Here is a 27,500-nt window from a genome sequence, read left to right as displayed (position 1 = left end):
AATTACATGTATTTACAGCAAATACTCCTTCATCTAGTGATTAAAAACTGGTATACTGTGGATTCATTATTTTTCTTGAATACCAATTTTCGTAGATTTCATAGGTACATCTACAGGTTAACCAGGAATTTAAATGTTCGATGAATTGCAGTTTCCATAGGCTTGTATGCAGACTTTGGCAAAACCACATAAATAAAAAATATTCAAGAGGGTGTTAGTTTTGTTCAATCCCAAAATTGGTGACCATGAAAATAAATGAATCCACAGTATACCTCCTTTCCAACCACTGCAACTACAATGAGCATGTTTCATCATTGACTGGAATTGGGATTGTGTTAAATAACATTGGTTACTTTCAGTTTAATTCCAGGATTTGTTTTCAGTCATAGGTGATAAAATTACATAGTAATATTGTAATTACAATTATTAAAAGATAAAGAAATGTACATAAATATTTTATTTCCAAGATCTTTATGGCAATATTTGTCTATAATACAGGCAAAATGGTCTGAACATTCATACACAACTCGGACATGAACTAATTACATTTTCATAAATTCACTGCACTTAACTCAAATTCTTACTTTACAGCTAAGGAAAAAGCCGTCTTAAAAACATGTTAACTAATACCATATACATGTACCTATATTAAAAGAAATTATTTACAGTTTTATCACATAACAATCTAAAAAAATCTTTAAATCATTAACAAATCTAAACACCTTAAGGTCACATATTATGTTTATATATCATGTAGACATATAACCAATAAAATATTTATAAGAAATTGCTTCATTTCACCAACTCCAAAATTATATTCTTATTTACATACTAGTTTAGCCTGTTAATTCAAATCCTATGTTCTAAACAGTTCATAATATATTTATAATATATATATATAATTTAAGAACCACCAATCAGACTCTTTAGGAAAGATTGTCAATGAAGACTAGTTCAATTGTTACAACTGAAGAAAACAAAAACATAAGATCAAACAAAATGCATGTTATTGATTATTTCCTCTTGTTTTCTGTATGCACATTTTCAAATTATAGGTAAGATATAACAGCACCAATTGTTTTCCAATATAATGAAAAAATACTGCATACCCCAGTAATGTCTAGAGATTATAAATATCTGTAAACTTCTCTAAGTGGTTGATGGAAAATTGTCTGTAGCTCAGAAATAAAAGTGGTATAGACAAAAAATAAATATCTTATGTTTTTCATGTATAAATGATATTTTATTAAGCAAGTATGGTCACTTTACAATTACTCTCACCATCTTTGCATCAAGTTTACCTACCTAAATTTATTCAAAATCATATTGACGGGAAAAAAGCATTTTCACAATTGACAGTTAACAATTGAATCAACAATTATACTGTGACAATTCAAATCCTAGCTTTTGATAATAAACTTGAATAATGTACCTGTGGTAGATTTCTTTTGTTTTGTTATACAAATGCTAAATGGAAATAATGCCCTTCTACCAATATATTTATTTTTAAATGAGGTTATGAATGCAAAGTATGGAATACATGTATCACCAAATAATAAAACACTTGCAGTTACACATAAGTGACTAAAGGGTACTTATACAACCAAAACCATACACAAGTTAATAAATTATTATATAATGCATTCAGTTTTAATTTTCATATGCAGGTAATTAAACATTTGCTAAATATGAAAATCAAAGCAGTTTACTTGAATTGAAGTTTTATCCCAGTCTTAACTGAGTAATTTCAAATTTAAAAACTAGGTATCTTTTAAAATAGCTTTTCATTCAAATTAAAATACAATTTAACCATTTAAACAACATCAGTTAACACATGTATGGTTTTGGTTTTGATTCAAATTTGAACACTGATTAGGTTCAAAAAAGCAAAATGAAACAAATATCAATTCTGAATATTTATTTTTATCTATAAGAGAAGTATCAACTGACTACCTATAGAAAAGATTTGGAAAATGTTATATAAACACAAAATAATGTTATATAAACACAATATAAGTTATTTAAACGTCTTCAGATGCATGTTATCATCAACACTATGTTAAAACTACAAATTAACATTGTCTTTCAAACTATCTTCACCGACATCAGTATATCAACCTTGAAAAAATAAAAATAATATATTAAAATGCAAACCTTAATAAAAAATATGTGAGACCAGAGCTAAATATACATATTGCAACAATACCACATTTAAGTGATATGATGTTCATCCATCTAGAAGGATAAGTTTCCAAAATGTACAATGCTGATACTGATCTACTGAAGAGTTTTCTCTCATTTCATACTTCACAAATCCTGTGGTCTAGATTGAAATGAAATGTATTCAGACAATTTTTATGGTTATTCATAATGTACTTTTTACTTTTTAAAATATACATATTACAGCTGAGATCATTCATTTCTGCTAAAGTTTCTTGTAATTGATAAAAAATTTCTTAATTGTTACAAAAGCTTTTAAAAAATTTGTTATATAACTATTTCTAATTGATCAACTACAAGGAAACAGGTTAGTAGATGAATTGTTTCATTTGTCAAATTTTAAATTTATATTGAAAAGTTCATCTCATTTGCTAACAAAATATCATGCAAAGGATAAATACAATATAAGATTCTGCATGGAAGAAAAGATCAAAAGATCAAATGTTATTTTGTGATTGTAATTATAAGGACGAATCATGTTAAAGGAGTAAGATCGGTAAGAGCCATATTTGGCCCCAATTATAAAGTTCATGGTTACAAGACAATAATTGTCTTAAGTTGCCTTAAAGACATGTGAGAAAGTTAAACAGAGCTGTTTTTGTCAAAGTTTAATTCTAACACGTTGATTTTTACATCCCAAAAAGGTCAAGATAAGGGATTTTGGCGAAATTTGACAAAATCAGCTGGATTTCAACCAAATAAAGGACTAGGAAACATAGAGTGCAGGTGTCGACAAGCTTAATATTCAAATAAGACATGTTAAATGTCTTCACAAACATAATTTAAAAGATCTTTGTTGTCAACGTATGCGCTCTATGTTTCCTGTCAAATAATCTTTGGAAATTTACCTATTTTCATTGATTTTTTCGTGAAAAATCAATATGAGTACAACTTGTGACGTCATAATGAATCGCAGAAACGTAAAATTTTCAACAAAATAGCTTATATCCTATCTAGTCAATGTATTAGCCATAATTTATCGTGATTTTGGTCAATAAATCCGAATTTGAAATTTACGCTAAAAAGGGCCATTTTAGGACCTTATCGAACATACTCCTTTGTGTTGAAAAAAACTAACAGCACAAAATCTGATAACAGTATTTCTATATTATTGGTCATGTAATTTAAACCCAACAGATGACTTTTATCTACTGATTTAAACCCAATAGATGACTTTTATCTACTGATAAATATTCAGATACAACATTGAAAATATCAAAAATGTTGAAACTATAGTCATGTAAAAAAGTTTTTTCTATCCCAAATCACATTGCTATTTCAGCTAATAACTTGATATAATATATTCTGCTTGATAAGATTGTACTATTCACTACCAAGAAAATATCTGAAATTCTTGTATATGCAATTAAAAGGTAATTTTAAATCACATTTGGAAATAATAATCCACCTATTATTTGACAAATGACTTGAGGCAGCATGTAAAACAGCACTCGTCAACAAGATATATAATATAATCTACATATAGGGAAGTAATCTAAACCATTAAATGAACATGCTATACATGTAATTGCCTCCATCAGAAACAAAGACTAATTTTGATAAATTTCCAATATTATACTCCATTAAGAATTGGATCAGGAAGATATTGTAATACTGCACTAATCAATATGAACCAAAAAATCTTTGTCAATGGTGAATAAATGTACATACATACAAATCAGAATATTATGGTTGGGGTATGAAAATGTTTGATTCCATATTTATAAGCTTATTGTAACAGAATTCAGTATTGAGTCATCACAGATTACAGAAAATCTCTTTAACAGTAAACGCCAAAAACCAAAATTCTAATTGGATGTGATCAGTATTTTTGTTCTCTGCCATGTTTTAAAACTCTAAAGATTACATCAAATAGAACTTTAATCAACAACAAGGGGAGGGGGGATGGATTAAAATTAAGGTAAAAATGGGTGGAAATTCTAAGGTAATTATAAAAAATCAAACTTGACCAGTATTATATTATCTATGGAATTATGTTCTACATTCAAATGATTTGCTCGAATTTGGTTTAACTACTGTTAAACTTTCTCAGCACATATTTCCTCTTAAAATATTTAAATTACAGCATGTTATGTTACCCCTTAATATCTTCAAATGTAATAATACTAAACAGAACTTAATAATTTTTGGAGTTAAAAAAAAATAAAATAACCAAATTCCTATATTTCCCAATTTTTCCAATACAGCTATAATATTAAAAGAAAATGTTTACCAATACACTAGGCATAATACGTAGGAGAAACTAATAGATCTGTCAGTATAACTAGCTGATCATCTGTAAACATCTGTTTATGATCATGCCAGTTATCATGGTGGGTACGTCGGAAATTGGATAATGTCTTCTTTACCGTCATCTGAAAGAAAAAAAATCAGCTGTTAATAAAGAAATAATGTTTCCTTGTTTGTTACAGCATGACGTTTGCTATGACACTTTGAAATATGCTTATAACTACTTTAAGTTACTTTGTATCAGAAATGCAAATTTAGTGTTCAATTTCTTCAATGCCTTAAATAATAAACTAATGTAGTGTTTTTACCTTCTAGTTTTGGGGAAACTTAGACCATTGTAAATCACAGTGAGATGACCAACATTAGTTTAGGTTTTGTCATTAGGGTTTACAAGGTTTTGATTTATAAAATTACATACACTGTCCATGGTTTTCCATTAAATAAAAGAAACCTTGAAATAACTTAATTGAGGAGATAAACGTGTACTAAACTTGAGATCACTTTAAAATTATCCTCCATTCTTTCCATATTTTAAACATTTGATAATCTCCCTTTAATAAGCTTCAAGATGGCCTAAATCCAACTGAGTACTTACAAAACATGAAAAGGATTTTACAATCATAATATTTTGAAATGACAGGGGGTTTCCTTCCTTCAGACATACACAAAGACAGAGTTCAAGGAGGTTCTATACAAATAATTTTCTTCAGGTCAGTAAAATATTTCAGTTATTCTCTGGTGTCAGATGATATAACAAATTACCTGTATAGGCTGAGGGTCATCTACATGGTTACTAAGGTCCATTAATATCTGTGGCATGAATTCTGGAACATCATATGGATAAGCTTGTACAAAAGCACTAAGTCCTAACACTCCAGCATGACGTTTTATCAAAGCATCCAAGGTTATATTTTCTGTAACTCTTCTTTTCTTCAACTTGATGCGAGTCAGTCTCTCAAAATGATCCTAAAATTATATTTACATCCATTTGAAAAAATTATAATTTTCAGGCTTAGGGATTGAATAATTAAAATCATTCTGTATAAAGTACCATTCTGCACAAGGGCTTCTCATAAAAATATTTTAATTTTATCTGGGTGTTAACTTTATTTTGCTACTTCCAACTCGGCAAAATTTGCTTAATATAAGTTTTTTAATTAATCATTGTTGTATAAAAGTGTACACACACAATTGACAAAGTTTGGTTTACAAACAATTTATAACATCAAGAAACACTAGAAACCTACATTTGAGGGAAATGAGGCTAAGATTTAATTAAAATTTATTAATTATTTTAACTGACATAACTTGTACATACCACCATATGTTTATTCATCTGAAGATATCCACAATGTAATAATCCACTAAGAGTTACTGCTGCCATCTCCCGTACCTTTAAAAAACAACAAATAAAATTAGATTTTTGCTTGTCAATGATCAGAAACAAAATGTAAGGTCTGAGAATAGGATTCTGAAGAGAATTGAGTTTACAACTTACAGGTTAAGTTAGGTCAAATTATAGGCATTCATAAATGACTGTCAAAAATTTGACAAAATTTTAGCAAATATTTATGATCTATTTCCAAATATAGTAAGAATTATAATTTTTTTAGTAATGACATATATGTGAAGGCTCAAAACACAATACGATTTCTTAAAACATAAGAAATTTCATTGGCACTGCACTGATTTGTTTGTTCTTTTCATCTTATCCCATTAATAAAAGTTGTATGATAGTCAATGAGAAAACTCTCCACGAACTAAGTTTATATTTTATATAAGTTTATAAATATGTTTTAAAATTATGGGTCGTTGTTATATGTAAATCTAGGCCTCGTTATCCAGTGTTACAGACTGAGTAAGCTTGCTTCATTTTTAGTCAATTCCTTATTTTATTGATTTCTCATTATACCTCTAATTGTTCATCACATATAAGATGGAAGACAATATCTTGTATGTCCTCTATGATGGATGGTTGGTGAACTGTGAAGAAGTTGTTAAACGTCATAACCTGTAGGTAACCTAGTAAAGCTACTCTTGCATGCCATGACTTCAAACCAATGATCTGGAGAGAAAAATAGAAAACAATTATTATCAAAGAATGCTGATTATCATTCTTTACATTTTTTAAGCTTGATAGTTTCATTAGTTTTGAACAAAGGTGGCCAAACAAAAGTTAATTCATTTTGTTTTTAATACTTTTGTAGCCAAAGACTAGATTAGCAAATAGTTACCAACAACTTACATCTCTGGTCAGTAACCGTAACTTAAAAGTATTCTACATTTCCCCCTATTAGTCTACAGCATAAATTAAAGGAGTAGGGACATTAAGGCCTAGTTTTGGCCCAAGAAAATAAAATGTTTGATAACCATTTCAAATTGGCACATAATGTTTAGAAATGCATCAGGTCAAGAAATATAAATGAAAAACATAAAGATTTTTATCTGATGACGTCACAATTACGTCATAATATGTACCGTTTTCAGAAACAATGAAAAAATACAGAATTTATGCAGCTTTCTATCTTTATTTCCGTTGAGGAAACATCCTGCGCAGCCAAGAAACAACAAAATAATTTAACAGAAGCTTTATTATAACTATTGGAATAATCTCACAAAATATAAAGTTGTTTCTTGGGTGCGCACATACTTTTTCAATCTAAAATATACTTAAAATTTGATGAAAAAACAAGGTAAATCACGAAATTTGACATAATATGCAAATTAAGTCATGATTTGTTGCCATGGTAACTTGTTCAATGTCAAATTTGTTTTGTTTTTCTTAGTACCTTATACCTGAGTCAAGTATTCAGTTATTGAAGAATATGTATGATAACTTTTAAATTTGCAGTATTTTTTGGGCCAAATAAGGGCCTTATTGCCCCTACTCCTTTACCTAAATAGCAAAAATATACATTTAAATTAGTAAAACATCTTCATTTAAGGGCAATAAGACCTATAAGGATACATAGAATGACTTTTGTCTGATTGTTTTTTGTTTGTAGATCTTGATTGCTGATAATTATTGCTGTTCACAGTTTCAAAATTGAAAATTAGTTAAAAAAAATCATCAGTTGTGGCAATAAGGGTCATTTTGGTTCCGGTATTTCAGTGTATCTTCTATTGCTAATAATTTTTTTTAAGCTTACAGTTTTTACCTATCTTTTATGGATTTTGAGATTATACACAAACATGAAAACCAGTAAAAAAATGAGGAAACTATAGACTCACCTCTCGCATGGTACTAATAGCTACAGGAATGACTTCAGGTTGAATAAGAGCTTGTGAGAAGCAGGCAAGACTCAAAGTACATGATGACTTCATTTCTTCATCTTTACTTTCACTTTGTAATGTGCACATCTGAAAAAGTAAAATTGTGATATATTTTGTCTTCAGTTACTGACATACTTTAAAACCTAAAGACACATTAATGTGATAACACTATTATTTAATTCTGCTCTTGTTGAAGTGGTACTTTTGTTAGTACCTTTCGTGTACTTTATAGTTTTAGGATTCCTTTATACTTTTTTTAAGTACTCATCTAAAATGGGAAATTCAGATAAATGATATCATATTTAATAGATAGAAATTAATACAAAAGTTTCCTTACAATATGGAAGTAAGGTTTAATCAATGCCAAAACCTTTTTCATTATAGGAAGTAAAATTTAAGAAAATGTCATACTATCAATATCTCAAATTGCTTTTATGCCTTTGAGTTTGAGCCAGCAAAGTTAAAAAGTGTTTTCAAAGACTTATTTCTTTTCGTCAGTATGATGAGTGATATGATTTGCATTGTAGTTAACTTGTAGGCAGTACTTACAATAGGAAGAATAGGAAATATTTCTGGTGGTGCTGTAGTTAATGTTCTTCCTAAACTGTTAGTTAACCATTTCATTACTGTAAATAAAGGAACACAATAAACATCACTGTATAAGAGTGAACATAATATACTGTAAAAAAGGAAACACAGTGTTCCTAATCTTAAATAAAGGAAACACAGTGTACCTAATCTTAAATAAAGGAAACATTGTAAATTACTGTAAATAAAGGAAACACAGTGTTCCTAATCTTAAATAAAGGAAACATTGTAAATTACTGTAAATAAAGGAAACACAAGGTGCATTACTGTAAATAAAGGAAGAACAATTTGTATCAATTATCATTCTTGCTTATCATTCCAAAATGCATTTTGGTAGAAAGTACATTTCAGGCAAAAACGGTTAAGAGGCTTCTAATATACTTACTAGTTTTACATAATCTTATGGCTATTTTCCTTTCATCTGTTTCTTCGGTATCAACATTCATAGGCTCTTCACCATTAGTCTCATCTACATGGTTTACTTTATCATCTATAAATAGAAACATTCGTGTGTGCTGGTAATAATAAGTATTTAAATTGACTACAAGGAATGATCTTTTTTTAGCAGGCAATTGAAATTTCAGAGAGCACATATTTATGAAGAGTTTGTCTTATTTTCAATTTACTTTTTTTATAAATCACAAGAATCAATACTTATTAAAAATAATACTGTACCGCTTGATTTTGCCCCAGACGTGTCAAATAAATTCTTAATATCTACTAAAAAGTCAACAATCATGACAATATCATAACCTCTTATGTTGCTTTTAACATACAATTATAACAATTTCATATAGTTCTGACAATTTCAGTATCATTTTTTAAAACAGAGTTCCAAGAGTATTATAATATAATGTCAGCTTTCAATGTGCAAAGGATAAAGAAAAATATTGCTACAATTGTTGATTTTGATTCAAATAAAAATTCATTTAGATTTTGCTTTTAACTGTTAAGATGTGTTCAGGTATAAATAAACAGCTGCACCATAAGCGCATGATAGGCCTGTTGCATTTTTCAAAGAATAACGGTTCAATAACGTCTCAATGTCATATCAGAAATTTATGAAAATCGAAAAGGAGCTTTCATCAACAGATATAAACAGTTCCTTAAAGTTTCATGAGAGCTGCTGAAATAAAATTGAGAATGGAAATGGGGAATGTGTCAAAGAGACAACAACCCGACCATAGAAAAAACAACAGCAGAAGGTCACTAACAGGTCTTCAATGTACACTGGGGTAAAGCTGATGACCGTAACTGCATTCACGGTCATCCCAAGATGTCGGATGAAAAATTAGGTCAGTTTCTGTATTGTCTGTTAAAGTGTTTCTATATCATTTTCTTTACAAATCATACATTGAAACGATGTAAATTTATAAAAGAATCACTCGAAAATCACTAATTACTTCCGAGAAATGTGCATGAAACGGGAAATTTGATTTGAAAAAATCGTTAAGATGACCATAAATCATAATCAAAATATTTTCAAGATGACCGTAACATAAAACAAGGATGACCGTGATTGGTAAAAAGATGACCGTAACTTGTAAAGGATGACCGTAATTTGTAAAGACTGACTGTAATTTATATAGGACGACCGTATTCTAAGAAATATCCGTATTGTATTCAAAGCTTTTTTGTTGAGTTTGTCGATCTCAATAGGGGCTCGGTTAGCGGATATAAATATGTTTCATAAATTTCTTTTTTTAAACTATAATATAATTGGCCATATTTAGGATTTATAACAATGATAGTAAATTGCATATTTCTCGTAAACAATGAAATATTTATTGATATCGACGTTAAAATTTTAACACAAATTTACAGCGATACGACGAAAATTTGAAGAAACATGAATGTGTCCCTAGTACACGGATGCCTCATCTACACTATCATTTTCTATGTTTAGTGGACTATGAAAATGGGATAAAACTGTAATTTGGCATTAGAATTAAAAAGATCATCCCATAGGGAAAATGTGTACTAAGTTTCAATTTTATTTAACTTGAAGCTGGACAAACGGACAAACAAACAGACGAATGGACGAACGTACGCACAGACCAGAAAAACATAATGCCAATAAATGGAGCATTAAAAACATTAATAATACATACGAATATTTGGTAATCGAGCCCATGTGTATGGGTCCAGAGGAAGCAGATTAAAATCTTAATTTGTCTTGATATATGCAGGCGGAAACACTTTTGAAATAGAACAAAAGAATCGAAGGTCTGTGTTTATCGAGAAAGCGATAAAAGTTAACTGTAATGTTTGATATAGTAACAAAATTTTAAAAAGTTAATAGAAACAAATAAAACGACAATTTTCTTATTTTAAAAACACCATTTGCATAAGTTTTCAATGTATCTATTACATAGTAATGCAAAACAATAAGATATCAAGTCGACGACATGGTTCTTATCGGGGCCTTTTATAGCTGACTATGCGGTATGGGCTTTGCTCATTGTTGAAGGCCTTACGGTTACCTATAGTTGTTAATGTTTGTGTCATTTTGGTCTTTTCTGGATAGCTGTCTCATTGGCAATAATACCACATCTTCTCTTTTATATATAGTATCTATAAGTTGGATGTAGAAAATGCATAACCTCCGGATGGAGAACATATCAATCTTTTAGTTCAGAAATTTTCGTGTCTGCCCTTCCATTATGTGAATCAAGAAAAAATTCCCCAAAACAGGTAACGATTGTATCGAAAAGAGAAAAATCGAGTGCACCTTTTTATGTTAGGGCATGTTTGGGGTGTATATTTCGTCTTTAAAACGTACAAAGCAAGAGTATTTTATATAGCATCTCGCTTCAGATTCTATCATTATTATATATCAAAGCTACAGGTTGACTTTATAACGTAAAAAAATGACAGTACGAAAAGATGAAATATATGGGTCAATTGAGATACCTATCTAATGAATCACAAAAACAGAGTAGGTGTGTTCGAATAGCTATTTTTTCTAAAAGTACTTGACGACAGTCTTTTAATTTGGATGATGAAAATGTGTGTGTGATAACTAGGGTTTATAATCTTCAAACACTGAAAATGTTTAGTCTGCCCTTCCACGAAATATTTAATTAGAATTTTTTTAAATGCTTAAGAATTTTCAAAAATTCCATCTGACATCCAAACAGACAATATTTTTAAGTTGAATCAATGCAGACAAGATCATTAACTAATGCTCATTAGCTAGTAGATACATTTGTATTTTAAAATATAACTGACATATAACGATCGATCGTAATGGTGCTATGTGGATAAATTTATCAGTTTTCAAGAGCAAAATTGGCAGAGCGTCATCCCTACAATGGCTTCCATTTCTACGACTGTGAGCATGAACTGGCGTAATGGGGAGATAATTTTGAAGAAGTAGAATCCTGACTGTATGAATAACATTTCTGTATATATACAAATTGACAACGTTCCGCCTTGTGATATGCTTTTCGTACAATACTATTTTAAGGATCTACTTTGCTGGAGCTCACCTTCACTAGTTTATTCGAATGATATTTTCAAAATATTTCTGTTATTTTATTTGCACGACAAAATGAAAGACGATATAATATCAATGGGTGTACATGCAATTTTTTGGCATTTTTAAAAATGTGTATTTATTATATGTCATTAAAAGGAATCCCAGAAACAAAAAAAAAATCTTTTGTCGAGCAGTTGAAGGCTGTGCACCGCATGTCTTTTGGCAAATTCATTTTAAAAATTGAACCCTCTACTGTAAAAAAGATACATATGGTAATCTTTGCATTTGAAGCACGTCTTATTTTCTTCTACCTATAGGATAAAACTTTCATATTAATATGTGTATACCAACACGATTAATCATTTGATACAAAAAGATAGTTATATAAATACGGATATTTCTTAGAATTGAGGGTCATCCTTTAAAAGTTACGGTCATCATTTACAAATTACGGTCATCTTAAAAGCAGTTACGGTCAGCCTTGTTATGAATCGCTGATTCTGTTACGGTCATCTCGATTGTGATTTACGGTCATCTTGGCGATTTTTTCAAATCGAATTTCCCGTTTCATGCACATTTCTCAGAAGTAATTAGTGATTTCCGAGTGATTCTTTTATAAATTTACATCGTTTCAATGTATGATTTGTCAAGAAAATGATATAGAAACACTTTAACAGACAATACAGAAACTGACCTAATTTTTCATCCGACATCTTGGGATGACCGTGAATGCAGTTACGGTCATCAGCTTTACCCCAGTGAATGTAGCGAGACATGAAAGCATTTTTCAGTTATTGTTGACAGCTGGATATTCCCCCCTTTTTCAATGAATAAAACCCCATAACTCGAAAACGTAAAATCTGAAATTCATAAAATTCTAAAGGGAGCGTAAATCAATAAATATAAACTGTTCACCAAAGTTTCATGAGACCAAGCATTTTTGAGATCTTGTCCAAAAATTGGAAAAGCCCAGATTTTTTAATGAATAAAACTCAGTTACTTGGAATAGTTGAATCTAAAATTTGTAAAAATTGAAAAGTAGCTCATATCAATAGATATAAACAATTCATCAAAGTTTCTTACAAATAGTTGAAAGCATTTTTAAGTTAATGTCTGAAAACTGGAAAATCCCCATTTTTTTAATGAATAAAACCCCATAACTCTGAAACGTAAAATCTAAAATTTTATAAAAAACTAATGGGAGCTCCCACCCATCAATGGATCTTAACAATTCCACAAATTTTTATGCAAATTGGATAAAGCGTTTTTGAGTTAATGGCTGAAATGTTGACGACGGATGGATAAATGGACGGACAGACGAACATTGGTATACTATAATACACCCCGTAAATGGGCGTTTAAAAATTGAAATATTTGTTCAATAAATAAAATTTTCAGCTTTTCATGTTGAATCCAAAAGGGGAAGTAACCCCCATGATTACCAGCTTGATTTAGCTTAGAGTCACATTAAATAATAGCTTACCTATGAAAAGTGATTTTTAAAGTTCATTGTTTATAACGATAGAATATGGTGTAATTATTCATCATGACATTAAATTCATACACATTCTAGTCAAAACCAAAAGCAAACCCAGTGCTTTATTGTTATTATTCATCACGGTGTAGCCTTCACATCTCACTTCAAGGTCAGTTTTTGACCAACCACTATAGCATAGTCTTAAATATTACCCATAATTCATTTGATTCTCCAACAGCTGATTACATACCTGTTTGATTTGAATCCAATTCATCTATGACAGTAAACTTAAGACTATCTAGCTGAGGTATTACCATATCCAGGAATGGTTTCTTCTTAGGTGAAGAAGTATCACAGAAAGAACTGACTTTATAGTCAAACAAGAACAGATCAGATATCATACTGAAAATATACATTTATGTTTCATATGTTACAAACTCGCAATAACTATTTGGAAAGACCAATTGAAGTATTGTTTCACTTCTAAATGACAAGTAAATGTAGAACTTTTTTGTTGTAATTTGGTGAAAAATATGATCACTTGCTTCTAAGAATACATCAATTTGCATGCAATAATCTGTAAATAGAACTTCTTTTTCCTTACATTATTTTAATCTTCTCACTTGCTGTGAAACACAAGAGGGGGATGTTAATTAAAAAACAATCAGTATGTCTCTGAATATGATAGAGCAATGGATTAGTTTCTGTCTTATGCCAATACTTCAGATTCAGTAATCTCATACCAATTTAAAACTTGTGCATGTTAACTAATCTAACCAAAAACAAAAACTAAGGCCTGCATACTCATTTAGAAAGTTTTGAAATAGCAGGGTACAAATGTATATTACACTAGGATAGTAAATAACAATTGATTATTTAACCTGTCAAGACAGCTATAAGGTAGACTCTAAATGCATGAGTAATCACATATTCATTAAATCTATCACAACCAGCTTTTTAATTGTGTTCCAATCATATTCATATTTTCCCAATGTGTTTGAACATTAGGTATAGGGAAAGGACAACACCCACAGTCAACTTACAGTAACACAGAAATCTTTTAAACAAAGATATATGATAGGCTATTGAAATCTCAGCCTATGTATGACTAATATAGGGAAATAAGTAGACAATATTACCTTCCAATCCTATCCCTGACAATTTTATATGGATGAGATAAGTGAGGCTGTACATATGTAAGAACTCTATGAAGTAAGTCAGGAACTCTCCATTCTTGTTGGATCAAAGCTTGCTGCAAGGCATACAGTCGACTGTAATAAAAATATTAACACATATTTAATCTAATGGAAATGTTGACGTAAAGTTGCAATTGCAACTACTAAGGATTCATTGTTATTTGTCAGGTTTGTAAATTTCACAGTAGTTATATTGACCTAAGGAGACTCACGGGTACAAAAATTTCAGCGAAAAATTAAACATTTGCTTTTTCATTACAAATTTTATTTATTACACTATTAGTTATAACTTTATGATATGGTACAAAAAATCAACCAAAAAAATTGATTCAGTTTGGCCCCAGATGACTTTTAAAATGTTTATATCATAAAAAACCCTCCAAATTATCTCCCTTTGGTGCAAAAATGCCATTTTTTGGCATTAAAACTGAAATATCTCTTTTGACTATATTTTTTATTGTTGTTTTCGAATAAGCTGTACATAAACTAAATAATTGTAAAATTTAAGCGATTTCTGTAATTTAGTTCTTTTTTTATTTCGATATTACCGCTATTTCTCCTATTAGTTCAACAGAAAAATATGACATTAACAAAAATATATGTTTCTTTTGGAGGCAGATTGTTAGCTTAAAGTCATAAGAAACCTCAAATCAAAAAAAAATAATGCATATGATTTTTATAACTCAATGGATAGTTTTCATTATAAAACTTATGTACATATACTTTTTTCTGAAGAAAATTCTTTAATTTATTCATATTTAGAAGAAGTTTACTTTATTTGAATAGCTTCCTTCCAGCAAGCTATTCCCCCGACATATTTTCCGTATGCAAGGTGACCTCAGTGTGACCCATCTCGTAAAGATCCGGTGACCACAATACGCATGGATGTCCTTAAAATAAACTATTATCTGAATTTACATGTTAAACACGTGCTCAAATTCCATGCTTTTTTGATTATTTTTCGTCAATTGTTGACAAACAGGTGACAATCGTTAAACTTCGGCTTCAAAACACGAACTTTAATTACCTGCCATATTTTCACAACAACACTGACCGATTGAGAAAAAAAATTGACAATTATACGAAATTTACACGAAAAAAATGATAAATTCGAGCACAGAAGACGAAGTTTAGGATGTTTGTATGCATTAGTTCAAGAATTGGAAGAACATTATTTTTCACCGGTCACTCGTTTCTTATGACTTTAAATGAATGATGACCCCATTTTTTAATTTTATTTTTCTATTAAGTATATATGATAAAGTTCATTTATGAAAAAATAGTGAAATCCTATGTTAGAAAAAAAAAGATTTATACCAGCGAGCCACCTTAATTTCAAAATAATGAAAAGTAAGCATGTTCACTTAATTTTTCATAAAGGCTGGTATGCATCTACAATGGTTTTAACAATAGCTTTATTTCAACAGTTCAGAGAATGCCTTTATGGTCATTTGACTTGCAGTTTCAGTAACTCAAACATTACCTTGTATCACCAAATGATCCACCTTCTCCATTCAGAGGGTTCTCTAACAACAGCTCAAAAAACTTATATATCTTCCTTGGATCTCTACTTTCCTGTTAGAAAAATAAATATAAATAGATGCAAACTGAGAGAGAGAAAAAAATGTAATTACAATGTACATGGATATGAACAGATGTACAAGTCAAGTTTAAATATCTACACTTAAAATAGGAAATTAGTTTGCATCTCCATGAATTAGTGATTTCCCAAAGAGATAAAAGTATAAATACACAACAATATATGACAATACTTACAGAAACTGATGAGAAGAAATTACCCCAGTCAGATATAGTTGACACAGTAATTACACTCATTGCCTTTCTAATCACAGGAAGTGCCCATTCCCACATTGCTTCACTCTGAAATAAATTCAATAATGTACAATATCACTTATCACATTGTTTTCTTATAAATTAGGCCGTTACTTTTCTCAAATGAATGGTTTCATATTTTTATGTTTTGGGCTTTTATAACCAACTATATTTTTCTCATTGTTAAAGGCTGCACAGTTGCCTAATAGCTTACATCCACTTCATTTGAACTTAAGTGGATAATTGTCTCATTAAAACAATCAACTACATCTACTTATTTCTATAAAGCTAAATATAAAAAAGATTTTTTGAAAAGAAGGAAACACAATGCAGATAACTAATATTTTTTATATGATCAAAAGGAAACTGCGTTTTGGCAGGATCACTTGCTCCCTCATAGTTTTTATCAATTTACCAATAACAGGTAGTCAATAGAATGTGTGAGCCTTCAAAGTACCAGTGCAACCTGTTCTCTTCAAATAGAATAATTTGGTATGGAAAACCAAAAAAAATCAATGATAAAAAATTTAAACAGCAATTGTATAATTATCTGTGCAAGTCTGGTTAAATTCTGTCAAGTTATTTCAATTAATGAGTTACAGATAGTGTGACAAGAATTATGATGCATTGGCGCAATAATTGATCCCCATGCCTCTACTACAGCTTTGGTGTTAGGCAACACAATAAACATTATATTCTTAATAGTAAAAAAATGTCTAAAAGACAGCACTGCTGTTACAATTTTTACCATATCATAAGGCCAATGTTTAGCACCCCTGAGAATTCCAGACAGCATCTCCATTCCACATCTCTGATGACTATCATGTTTATCATGACTAGAATCGGCAGTTAATTTTTCAATATGAGGTTTGAAACTCTCCAAGAATGTATCACCATAGTTACGGAACAACCCCTGTAATAAAAGGAAAATGTTATTAAAATTCACGTGTTTTTTCTCTCTTTTTAAATGTATATACAGGGATCTCCATGGCCTGTTTAAACCTTAAATGTCTTGCGCCATCGTCAAATGACCTGCGCCATCGTTAAATTGTCTTCCTCCATCGTTCAAAACTGTTATTGTTTTTATAGCCAGACGCCATTTTTTTAGCAATTATAATCAAATGCATGTAATTGCATAACCCTCAGGCTTTTTTTTATATTATAATCCAATACAATTCTAACGCCTAAGGGATATCCGGATTAAGATCGCTAATCACTTGTACCTGAGCTTGTACAGGTAGATCAACAAACCAGACAGGAGAATATTATCTGAAGATAGACGATTCATTTGTCGAATTATTAAACTAAGTTTCCGCAAATGCTTATGATAATTTAGATTAAATAAATAATAATCCAGTTACAAAGAAAACAGTTTAACAAAGTCGAACACATGCTTTTATTTTGACTTACGCAATCAGCATCCCCCTTTTTTAAGAAGTACAAAATAAGACGTAAAGTAATTGTTATTAAAATTTGTTTCTATTCAGACTCGAAAGATGCATGTTGCATAGCATCAATGCTAGATAAAGTTATTAAAACCTTTTCATTTGTCAACGTTTGCTTTACAAATCTCTTTAACCATTTACATAACCCGTACAAATCGTTTTGTTGTTGCTGCAAATCAGCCATACCAGTAATGGGTTCATGACTTCTGAATTTGACAGTGTCTAAGCTCCACATTGATTTTTAACCCCCATAACAAAAGTAAGGATCTGAAATGGCAGATATCTAAGAGATTTAAAGTTTTGAATCAGATAATAATATAAAGTACTTCCCTGTCTGGACCTACCTTAAACAATGTCAAATATTTATGCCTAAATTTGTCTTTGCCTTTGTTTTCTTCTAATGCCAAGAAAGACACAAATTTTTTAACAAATTCCGGGTCCATAAATGCATCATAAATTGGTTTTTCATTATCTGGTAATTCATCCCTGCTTCTTCTGATGTTTGGTTGATCTTCATAAGGGGCATATACTTCCATTTCTCTGAAGAAACAAATAAGATGAAAATTCATATCTGTAAAACACATTTAACTATGTAGCAATCAGTAATAAACCATTATGGATTTGTGACTTTGCCTTTTGTCTGTTATTTGTGTAAAATGATCTCAGATAAATCATAATCTTCTCTACATGGATGGCAAACAACATAGTTCTTCAAAAGAGAACAATTAACTTTGTTTCATAGATTTAACCAGGTGCTCCGCAGGGCGCAGCTTTATACGACCGCAGAGGTCGAAACCCTGAACAGTTGGGGCAAGTATGGACAAAACATTCAAGCATGATACAGCTCTGAATTTGGATTGTGATCAAATTTTTGACATTACATGGTTTTTTTTTACACAAAACAAATGCCAAGATTTTACAAATCAATTAAAGATTTCTTCTTCAAACTTTTTAAATCTAAAATTAAATAGTTGACACAGCATAGGTTTCTGACACAGAATGAATGTGGTCTAATGAACTTAAAAGGTTTTTTTTGCCTTTGAGCAAATCACTATGCTGTTGAATATTAATCCTCTCAAAAAAATGTTTGAAGAAATTTTCTTTTTTTTTATGAAATCTGAAATGAGAAAAATTTAACCCCCCCCTTTTTTTTCACATCCCCGTTTCCCTTTTTCAAAACTGATATCAATTCAAATTTCTAATGGAGTTTGCAACAATAACTACTCATTTAAATACATCATAAAATATTAAGATGTAAAAAAACTGCTTGTTATCACTGAATGGTAAAGATTATTTAAATTTATCAGTTGGTAGTAAAAAGTGTATATACATTGTATATTGTATATAACAAAGATTTAAGTTGATTCTGGACAAAGAAAGATAACTCCAATTAAAAAAAATTCTTGCTATTGCACAAATAGGATATTTCTTGCTTACTATTCTGGACAAAGAAAGATAACTCTAATTAAAAAAAAATTTGCTATTTCACAATATTGTGCAATTAGATATTTCTTGCCATTGCACAATACTGTGCAATTGAAAAGACTTGCTATTGCACAATACTTAATATAATAATTTTAGATCCTGATTTGGACCAACTTGAAAACTGGGCCCATAATCAAAAATCTAAGTACATGTTTAGATTCAGCATATCAAAGAGGCCCAAGAATTCAATTTTTGTTAAAATCAAACTTAGTTTAATTTTGGACCCTTTGGACTTTAATGTAGAATTTGAAATTTGAAAACAGGACCAAAAATGAAGAATCTACATACACAGTTAGATTTGGCATATCAAAGAACCCCAAGGATTCAATTTTTGATGAAATCAAACAAAGTTTAATTTTGGACCCTTTGGACCTTAATGTAGACCAATTTGAAAACTGGACCAAAAAAACTTCAATAATCAAGAATCTAAGTACATTTTTAGATTCAACATATCAAAGAACCCAACCGATTCATTTTTTGTCAAAATCAAACTAAGTTTAATTTTGGACCCTTTGGACCTTAATGTAGACCAATTTGAAAACGGGACCAAAAGTTGAGAATCTACATATACAGTTAGATTCGGCATATCAAAGAACCCCAATTATTCAATTTTGATGAAATCAAACAAAGTTTAATTTTGGACCCTTTGGGCCCCTTTTTCCTAAACTGTTGGGACCAAAACTCCCAAAATCAATACCAACCTTCCTTTTATGGTCATAAGCCTTGTGTTTAAATTTCATAGATTTGTATTTACTTATACTAACATTATAGTGCGAAAACCAAGAAAAATGCTTATTTGGGTCCCTTTTTGGCCCCTAATTCCTAATCTGTTGGGTCCTAAACTCCCAAAATCAATACCAACCTTCCTTTTGTGGTCATAAACATTGTGTTTAAATTTCATAGATTTCCATTTACTTAACCTAAGGTTATTGTGCAAAAACCAAGAAAAATGCTTATTTGGGCCCTTTATTGGCCCCTTATTCCTAAACTATTGAAACCAAAACTCCCAAAATCAATCCCAATCTTTCTTTTGTGGTCATAAACCTTGTGTCAAAATTTCATAGATTTCTATTAACTTAAACTAAAGTTATGGTGCGAAAACCAAGAAAATGCTTATTTGGGCCCTTTTTGGCCCCTTATTCCTAAAATGTTGGGACCAAAACTCCCAAAATCAATACCAACCTTCCTTTTATGGTCATAAACCTTGTGTTAAAATTTCATAGATTTCTATTCACTTTTACTAAAGTTAGAGTGCGAAAACTAAAAGTATTCGGACGCCGGACGACGACGACGACGACGACGACGACGACGACGACGCCAACGTGATAGCAATATACGACGAAAATTTTTTCAAAATTTGCGGTCGTATAAAAACTATGATTTCATTCAGTTGGTTTCTTGGTTTAGATTTTTGGAGGATATACAAGTAACTCATTTGTAGTAAATGATTCATATCATGTTAAATGTCTCTAGGTTCAATAGTATAAAAAGACATTCTATTCTAAGTGATGAGATTCACCTTTGACAGGAGTCACTGATCATTCCCAGTCTGGTAACATAAAGTATGCAGCAAATTGGTTTGAAGGAAAACATTGAAAACTATAAGTGAATTAGGGTTCATACTGAAAGTACCAAATGTATGTAACAAAAGAGAACACCCAACATCTACTGTGAATTAAACTTGTTATTTTATGTGTACTGAAATTAAGCAAAGTTTACAAAGATGATCATATGACAAATCAGTGTTGACAAAAGCATTAAACACAATATCACTCATCTGTTCAAGTAAGTTTATAAATATAATAAAAATACTAGGACTATGTAAAAATGTAAATACCTTATAAAGGTATGTTGTATTAATTTTGACCTACTTTGGCCAGGAATAATATCCCCAATGTGTCTTCTCTATAAAGATCAGTTTGTCATATTTCTCCTTAGTTGTTGGTAAATCGTCAGAATTATACAATATCCATTTATTGTCTTTCCTATCCCCTGGACAGAACTTTGTTGTAGGACGTTCTGTACCAGATATCTTATGAGGATCTATCACCACTTTTTTATGTTTCCTTTTCTGCTGTTTCAAAAGGGCAGATACTGCTGCTGTGGTAAGCTACAATGAATAATTCAAAAGAATAATAAAACAGAAAATGTTTAAATCACAAATAATTGTATAGATATTAGTGATGGCAACAAGTACTCGAGTACTCGGGTACTTGGTCGGAAGGCTGAGTACTCGAGTACAGTTTTAGTACTTGAATACTCGTTTGCTTGTTATACATCCTGAGATATTTCTCTTCACATTCCCACTCACTTTAGTTCCGTTGAAATATCCCCTTCGAAATACTGAATAAAATCAATTATCAACATAAATATGTTTATCCTGTGGATACTACTTGTTATATAAGTACCAGCAACGTCCCTTCCTTCTTAGGGAATGTATTCATGTGCACTACTTGTAACAAAAAATAAAAAAGTCAAACAGTCTTTCGTCTGTCAGAAGTTATTGACCAGATCATATTTCTAAAAAAGAAAAAAAATCAAAGTGACCTGCGGTGAAGCCCATGCCACTGACTAGAGACATTTTAAACGGTGTTTGTACAACGAATCAACAATATCATTGATTAATAATTATCTCATCACAAGTTGTAAAAACTTACCTTTGTTTGTTAATAAGACATTTAAATTAATTTAATTACTCTGTATTTGAAAATTAACTATAATTGTTTAATTTACAATGTAAAGATAGGTGAAATTACGAGAGCGACATTCAGACCCAAAAGTCAAAAATAAACTGACAACGTCATGGCTTAAAAAAAGATAAATTCAGACAAAGTTAACGACAGTGCAAAATAACAAAACACAGAAAAAGTAAGACTGAGCAACACGAAAAAGGTCTAGTAATTTGAAGTCCAATATTGTTGTTGACAAATTAATGAACAAGTCATATTTTTAAAATATACCAACTCCTCAGGAACAGATGAAACATATATTGTCTACTTTGGTGGACTTTATGCGCAAATATATTTGATTTTATTGAAACTTGGTTCAGGAACAAGTACACAAACAATAATTGCTATTATGATAGGTAATTTGTTGAAACAGCGGTCCGTAATTCATTGATTGACACACAAAAACAGATGATCGAGCTATAATTGCAGTATGTTTGTCTTTCGTTGATATGTTTATAAATGGTAATAACATAAACACTGCATCCCACCTAAAATCCGGCTTAACTTTTCAATAGACGTTTAAAATTCATCTGAGTACTTGCGAGTACTGGAGTATCATGACGGAGTATCCGAGTATTAAATTTCCGATCTTTTGACATCCCAAATAGATATATATAAAAAAAAAAATGTATATCAGAGGCACTCTTTTGCCAGCATTGATTGCTAACAGGCATGGTCTCTCATGCAATGCCATTTAGAGAGAACTGTAAATATCTCACAATTTCACAAACATAATTTTTATCAACACAACAACAATATGTTAGGCTGAACTTTTTAAAATACTGTCATCAGTATGAAAAAATCAATGGAAAATTGTTAATAAACAATTCTGAAAAAGAGATGCATGCATTTGACAAAACAAAAATCAAAGTGCTTGTAAGCACTGAAAAGTAAAGATTGCATTCATTTATCAGTGGTAAGTAAAATTAAATATTGCATTGTCAATAAAGTCATTGGTTGCATTTGATTTAACTGCAATTCTAGACAATGGAAGATAACTCCAATCTTTAAAGGGGATTTTAACAATAACATCATTTATATTTTTAAAACAGATATTAGATTCCTGAAGGCCTTCATTTGTTGATAAAGTTGGCACAAAACTAAGTGAATTAGATTTATTTGATCCAAAATTAGAAATTCAATAAAAAAGAAGATGTGGTATAATTGCAAATGAGACAACTCTCCACAAGAGACCAAATGACACAGAAATTAACAACTGTAGGTCACCACATGGTCTTCAACAATGAGCAAAGCCCATACCACATTAATCTAATCTATTTGTAGAATTTTTTTCGAAGCTGACAGCAAATGTTACATGTAATTTACCTTTCTGGCATGCAGTGAATCATGGACCATTGTTTTAATATTCAATGTTACAAGACTTGCAGGAACTGGTGTATCATGTCTCAGTAGTAAAGATAAAAACACAAGTCCAATATGACTAAACTTCCAGGTTCTGAAATAAAGTAATAATAAGTATAAATATTCCATAAAACTCTCTAGGTGTAATACCACCATTGATTTTCCCCTATTAGTCTTTGTTAAATTTGCACTTTTCAAAAAATTGTGCAGAATTTATCTTTGTTTCAAATAAAGAAATACTTGGCATGAGTAAAGTTTTATCCTGTCCAGTTCTAAAGAAAAAGTTTCACATAACATTTCATTGCATATAAGAAAATAACCATCATTGTAAGTTAACCAATCAAATGTCTCCCCTATTCTATCTGTGTACAAGGTTTAGTCACCATGTAACCTCAAGATTACAAAATTTTCTATAGAAATCACAAATAAAAAATAATAGTGTTTTGAAATACCCAAGACATATGTTTATGACACAGAAATAGTTTTACTGCAATAAAATGTAGGATTAATTACCTACAATGGTCAAATTCAAGGGAATATTTTTTTAGACCTACTTTCGTATGCAACCGGATGTGACGTACCATGATTTGGTGGTATTACACCTAAAGAAGACCTTTTTGTTCAATAAACTGAATGTGACTTTTTCCCTTTGTAATACTGGTTATTTCAAGCATTTCTGTCAAGTTTTGTCGTAATCAGTTCAATAGTTTGAGAAAAATCTGGTATATTGAAAGACAACATCTACAGCGATTCGAGCAAAATTTCTTCGACAAATCCAAACCAAGCCGCATCAAGATAGAATAGAGTGTAGACCAATAAATGATCAAATATCTATCTTATCTGCCTACAAACAGTTGAAAATGATACAAAAGATGATTTTAGGAACATAAAATACCACTAATAAACCTCTTTGTCTTCTTTATAAGGTCTCTTTGGGTCAATTTATACCTCTCATTTCCTCGAAATTTCAACTTTTCAGGCCAATAAATAAAAATATTGGGGTAACTTTCAATCATTTATGGTGGAAATGTTATAAGAAATGAGTAATTGAAGCATTTTAGCAGAATGAACCATCCATATAAAAGTTTACTGTCTCCATGAAGGTTTCAATAAGTCCTTACGTAAAAATTAAATTTACGCCGCGTTCTAAAGAGGGACATAAAAGGCTTCTCTTTTAGTGAATAACTTGTCGTTACAACATTAAAAATAATTTCATCTACTTATAACTATATATTTATTTAAGTATTACCTAGGAAAATATTATATCATAGCAAACTATAAGAAATAAGGAGAAAAAGTCCACCCCCCTCCAAAAAAATAAATATATGCACTTAGTATGGCTTGTTCTGTCAACTGAATATTCATGGTACAGTCCTATTTCAAGACAATTTTCTCATAAAATGTGTTTTGAAGACTCAATCCACTCAGAATATTTCATTTTTTGTATTATTTCACTTAAATAGCAAGAAATTTTAACACATGAGATTACTCACAAGGCCATAGGTGCATGTACAGCTTCCCATATTAGGTGTAATACCACCATTGATTTTCCCCTATTAGTCTTTGTTAAATTTGCACTTTTCAAAAAATTGTGCAGAATTTATCTTTGTTTCAAATAAAGAAAAACTTGGCATGAGTAAAGTTTTATCCTGTCCAGTTCTATAGAAAAAGTTTCACATAACATTTCATTGCATATAAGAAAATAACCATCATTGTAAGTTAACCAATCAAATGTCTCCCCTATTCTATCTGTGTACAAGGTTTAGTCACCATGTAACCTCAAGATTACAAAATTTTCTATAGAAATCACAAATAAAAAATAATAGTGTTTTGAAATACCCAAGACATATGTTTATGACACAGAAATAGTTTTACTGCAATAAAATGTAGGATTAATTACCTACAATGGTCAAATTCAAGGGAATATTTTTTTAGACCTACTTTCGTATGCAACCGGATGTGACGTACCATGATTTGGTGGTATTACACCTCTAAAGCTAGTTTTGAAAGAAAATAATAATATTTTTAAAAACATCAGCTCAGTATAACTCAACTTCAAGGTTGAGAAAATTAATGGTGAATAACATGTCAATCTAACCAAACTTTCAGTTCTGAATTAAAGAAATCCTAACACAGATGTTCAACATGTAATAAGTCAAATATTCAATAAACCTGAACACTGCTGCCAACTGTAAACAGTGTATAACTTGCATTTTTTATTTGATACACATTCCCAATTTATTTCTTGACATTTAATGCATGAAATATTAAGAAATTACATGTTAAAAAAATGTGGGTGCTAAATCTTTATGTTAATAAGTGATTTGGTCCAGTTAAAAAAGGTCAAATTTTAAAAGCTGTCAAAATGAATTTTAGACCCCCTTAACACAGAATTATCAATATTTTGAGTTAGAGCTGGTAGAAGTTTCTATAATTTTATTATTATTTGTCACACTAGTAGTACACTACACTGTAAAAATCTTTTTGAGATAGAGCAGATGCGATTTTATAATTTGAATTTATTGTCTAAAAAAAAATGCACTACGAAATAACTCTGTTCATGGGCCATAAAGTATAACTCTTTTAAGTCTTAATAAATACTCACAAATTTCCAGCATTTACCAGCTTGACCAAATCCTCTACAAGTTGGTTGTAAAGTCTAATAATAAAATAAAAACAGCTTTATTCCCTAACTAAATGAGGTAATATACAATAATTTGGTTCTTTGTTAGTGCAGCATTTCATAAAAGTGTTTGATGGCTCATAATTGAATACATAGCAAAGGAGACAAACAAAACAAGTGAATCTGTAAGTTACTGCTCACTAATGATACCCCATCCGCTAAAAGTATAAAGTAAACATGAAGTTGTTGAGTAATGAATCTGAAAACGATTACACAGTATAGCTGACTTGTATAAACCCTAAAATCGAATTTCAGAAATCACTGTAATGTAGTTCCTGAGAATGATGGGACGAAAACTGTTTATTTGACAGACAGACAGGCAGGCAGACAGACAGACAGACAGACAGACAGAAGGACAGATGGAAGGACAGATGGAATGACAGACAGAGGTAAAACAGTATACCCCTACTCTAAGTGATGGTATAATAAATTTCTTTTTATAATTTTAACAAGAGTGCACGCACTGAAATGTCACGCCTGCTTGATTATTTTTATACCAAAACCTGAATATTGTAAGACTATTGATTATAGAATCAAGAAAAAGACCTTACAGCGGATTCCATTGAGTGTGCAGCGAAAGGTAATATCTTTGGTTAGCTTGCTTGTTAGCTGAACCATGAAGTCATTGTTAGGTTAGGTAAACTACCCTACTTTAAGAATATAGACTAGTCCGACAGAAAACTAATCTGTTGGACTGTGCTAATTCGAAGGGAGGTAGTATGCCTGACCTAATAATGACTTCACGGTTCAGCTAACAAACAAGCTAACCAGAGATATTACCTTTCGCTACACACTCAATGGAATCCACTGTAATACAAATTTAAAGTGGTCAGCTAACTAAATTACCTAAGATTTCTGTCATTTAGATTTTGTTCAAATTGCTGAGCTGATTTCAACTGCTGAGAATTTAATTCTTTGACATCAGATTGATATGGTTGTCTCTGCTGTAACAGCTTCTGTGCAGCGCTGAGAACAGATTCTGTTGTCTGAAAAAATTCATCAAAGAATACATTATGAATGCTCTACCAAGATTATATTATTCTAATCATTTGATTGACTTATTTAGTCGCAGATTATCACGAAGAACACAATTCACTTTTAGATAAAGCGTAAATATTACTCTTTATCTTTTTACTTTTTGTCCAAAATAAATTGTTTTATAATTCTTGATTTTTCATTGTGAATAGAAACTTGCTCATTATTAACAGCTAAAAACAAAAACTGTGAGCCAATGTAAATAGTTGTTGCAAGCATTGTAATTCAAAGTGTACAACTACTTGTTTATCAGACACTGAAGAAACTGCCAAGCAGATACTATAATCACTTACACAGTACAACTCAACATTAATAGGTTTCAGACCAAACATGAGTCATTTCTTAATGAGTCAGCTCAGAAATATATACCAGACAGAAAAAATTCTATGCACAATGCCAATGGGTACAAAGATTATCCAACATAAAATGCCAGCCTGGCAGAC

General features: G+C 30.6%; 1 protein-coding gene across 1 annotated transcript in view; it reads right to left on the bottom strand.

Moving 5' to 3' along the window:
- Positions 1–439: 439 nt before the first annotated feature.
- Positions 440–27,500, bottom strand: part of LOC139514236 (proteasome activator complex subunit 4-like) — a 66,349-nt gene continuing 39,288 nt past the window's right edge. The window contains exons 30-47 of the mRNA XM_071303108.1: positions 26,869–27,008; positions 25,945–25,998; positions 23,304–23,433; positions 21,120–21,358; positions 18,108–18,303; positions 17,067–17,231; positions 16,262–16,366; positions 15,969–16,060; positions 14,429–14,560; positions 13,540–13,691; positions 8,717–8,821; positions 8,293–8,369; positions 7,702–7,830; positions 6,383–6,535; positions 5,789–5,863; positions 5,233–5,436; positions 4,454–4,595; positions 440–2,118 (exon numbers count right to left, since the gene is read on the bottom strand). Coding sequence (XP_071159209.1) covers positions 4,461–4,595; positions 5,233–5,436; positions 5,789–5,863; positions 6,383–6,535; positions 7,702–7,830; positions 8,293–8,369; positions 8,717–8,821; positions 13,540–13,691; positions 14,429–14,560; positions 15,969–16,060; positions 16,262–16,366; positions 17,067–17,231; positions 18,108–18,303; positions 21,120–21,358; positions 23,304–23,433; positions 25,945–25,998; positions 26,869–27,008 — 2,283 coding nt within the window. The 3' untranslated portion in view covers positions 440–2,118; positions 4,454–4,460. The remainder of the gene's footprint in view (positions 2,119–4,453; positions 4,596–5,232; positions 5,437–5,788; positions 5,864–6,382; positions 6,536–7,701; positions 7,831–8,292; positions 8,370–8,716; positions 8,822–13,539; positions 13,692–14,428; positions 14,561–15,968; positions 16,061–16,261; positions 16,367–17,066; positions 17,232–18,107; positions 18,304–21,119; positions 21,359–23,303; positions 23,434–25,944; positions 25,999–26,868; positions 27,009–27,500) is intronic.

The sequence above is a fragment of the Mytilus edulis genome, chromosome 3, assembly GCF_963676685.1.
Source record: "Mytilus edulis chromosome 3, xbMytEdul2.2, whole genome shotgun sequence".
Classification (NCBI taxonomy): Eukaryota; Metazoa; Mollusca; class Bivalvia; order Mytilida; family Mytilidae; genus Mytilus; species Mytilus edulis.
This window is presented reverse-complemented; position numbering and strand designations above follow the sequence as displayed.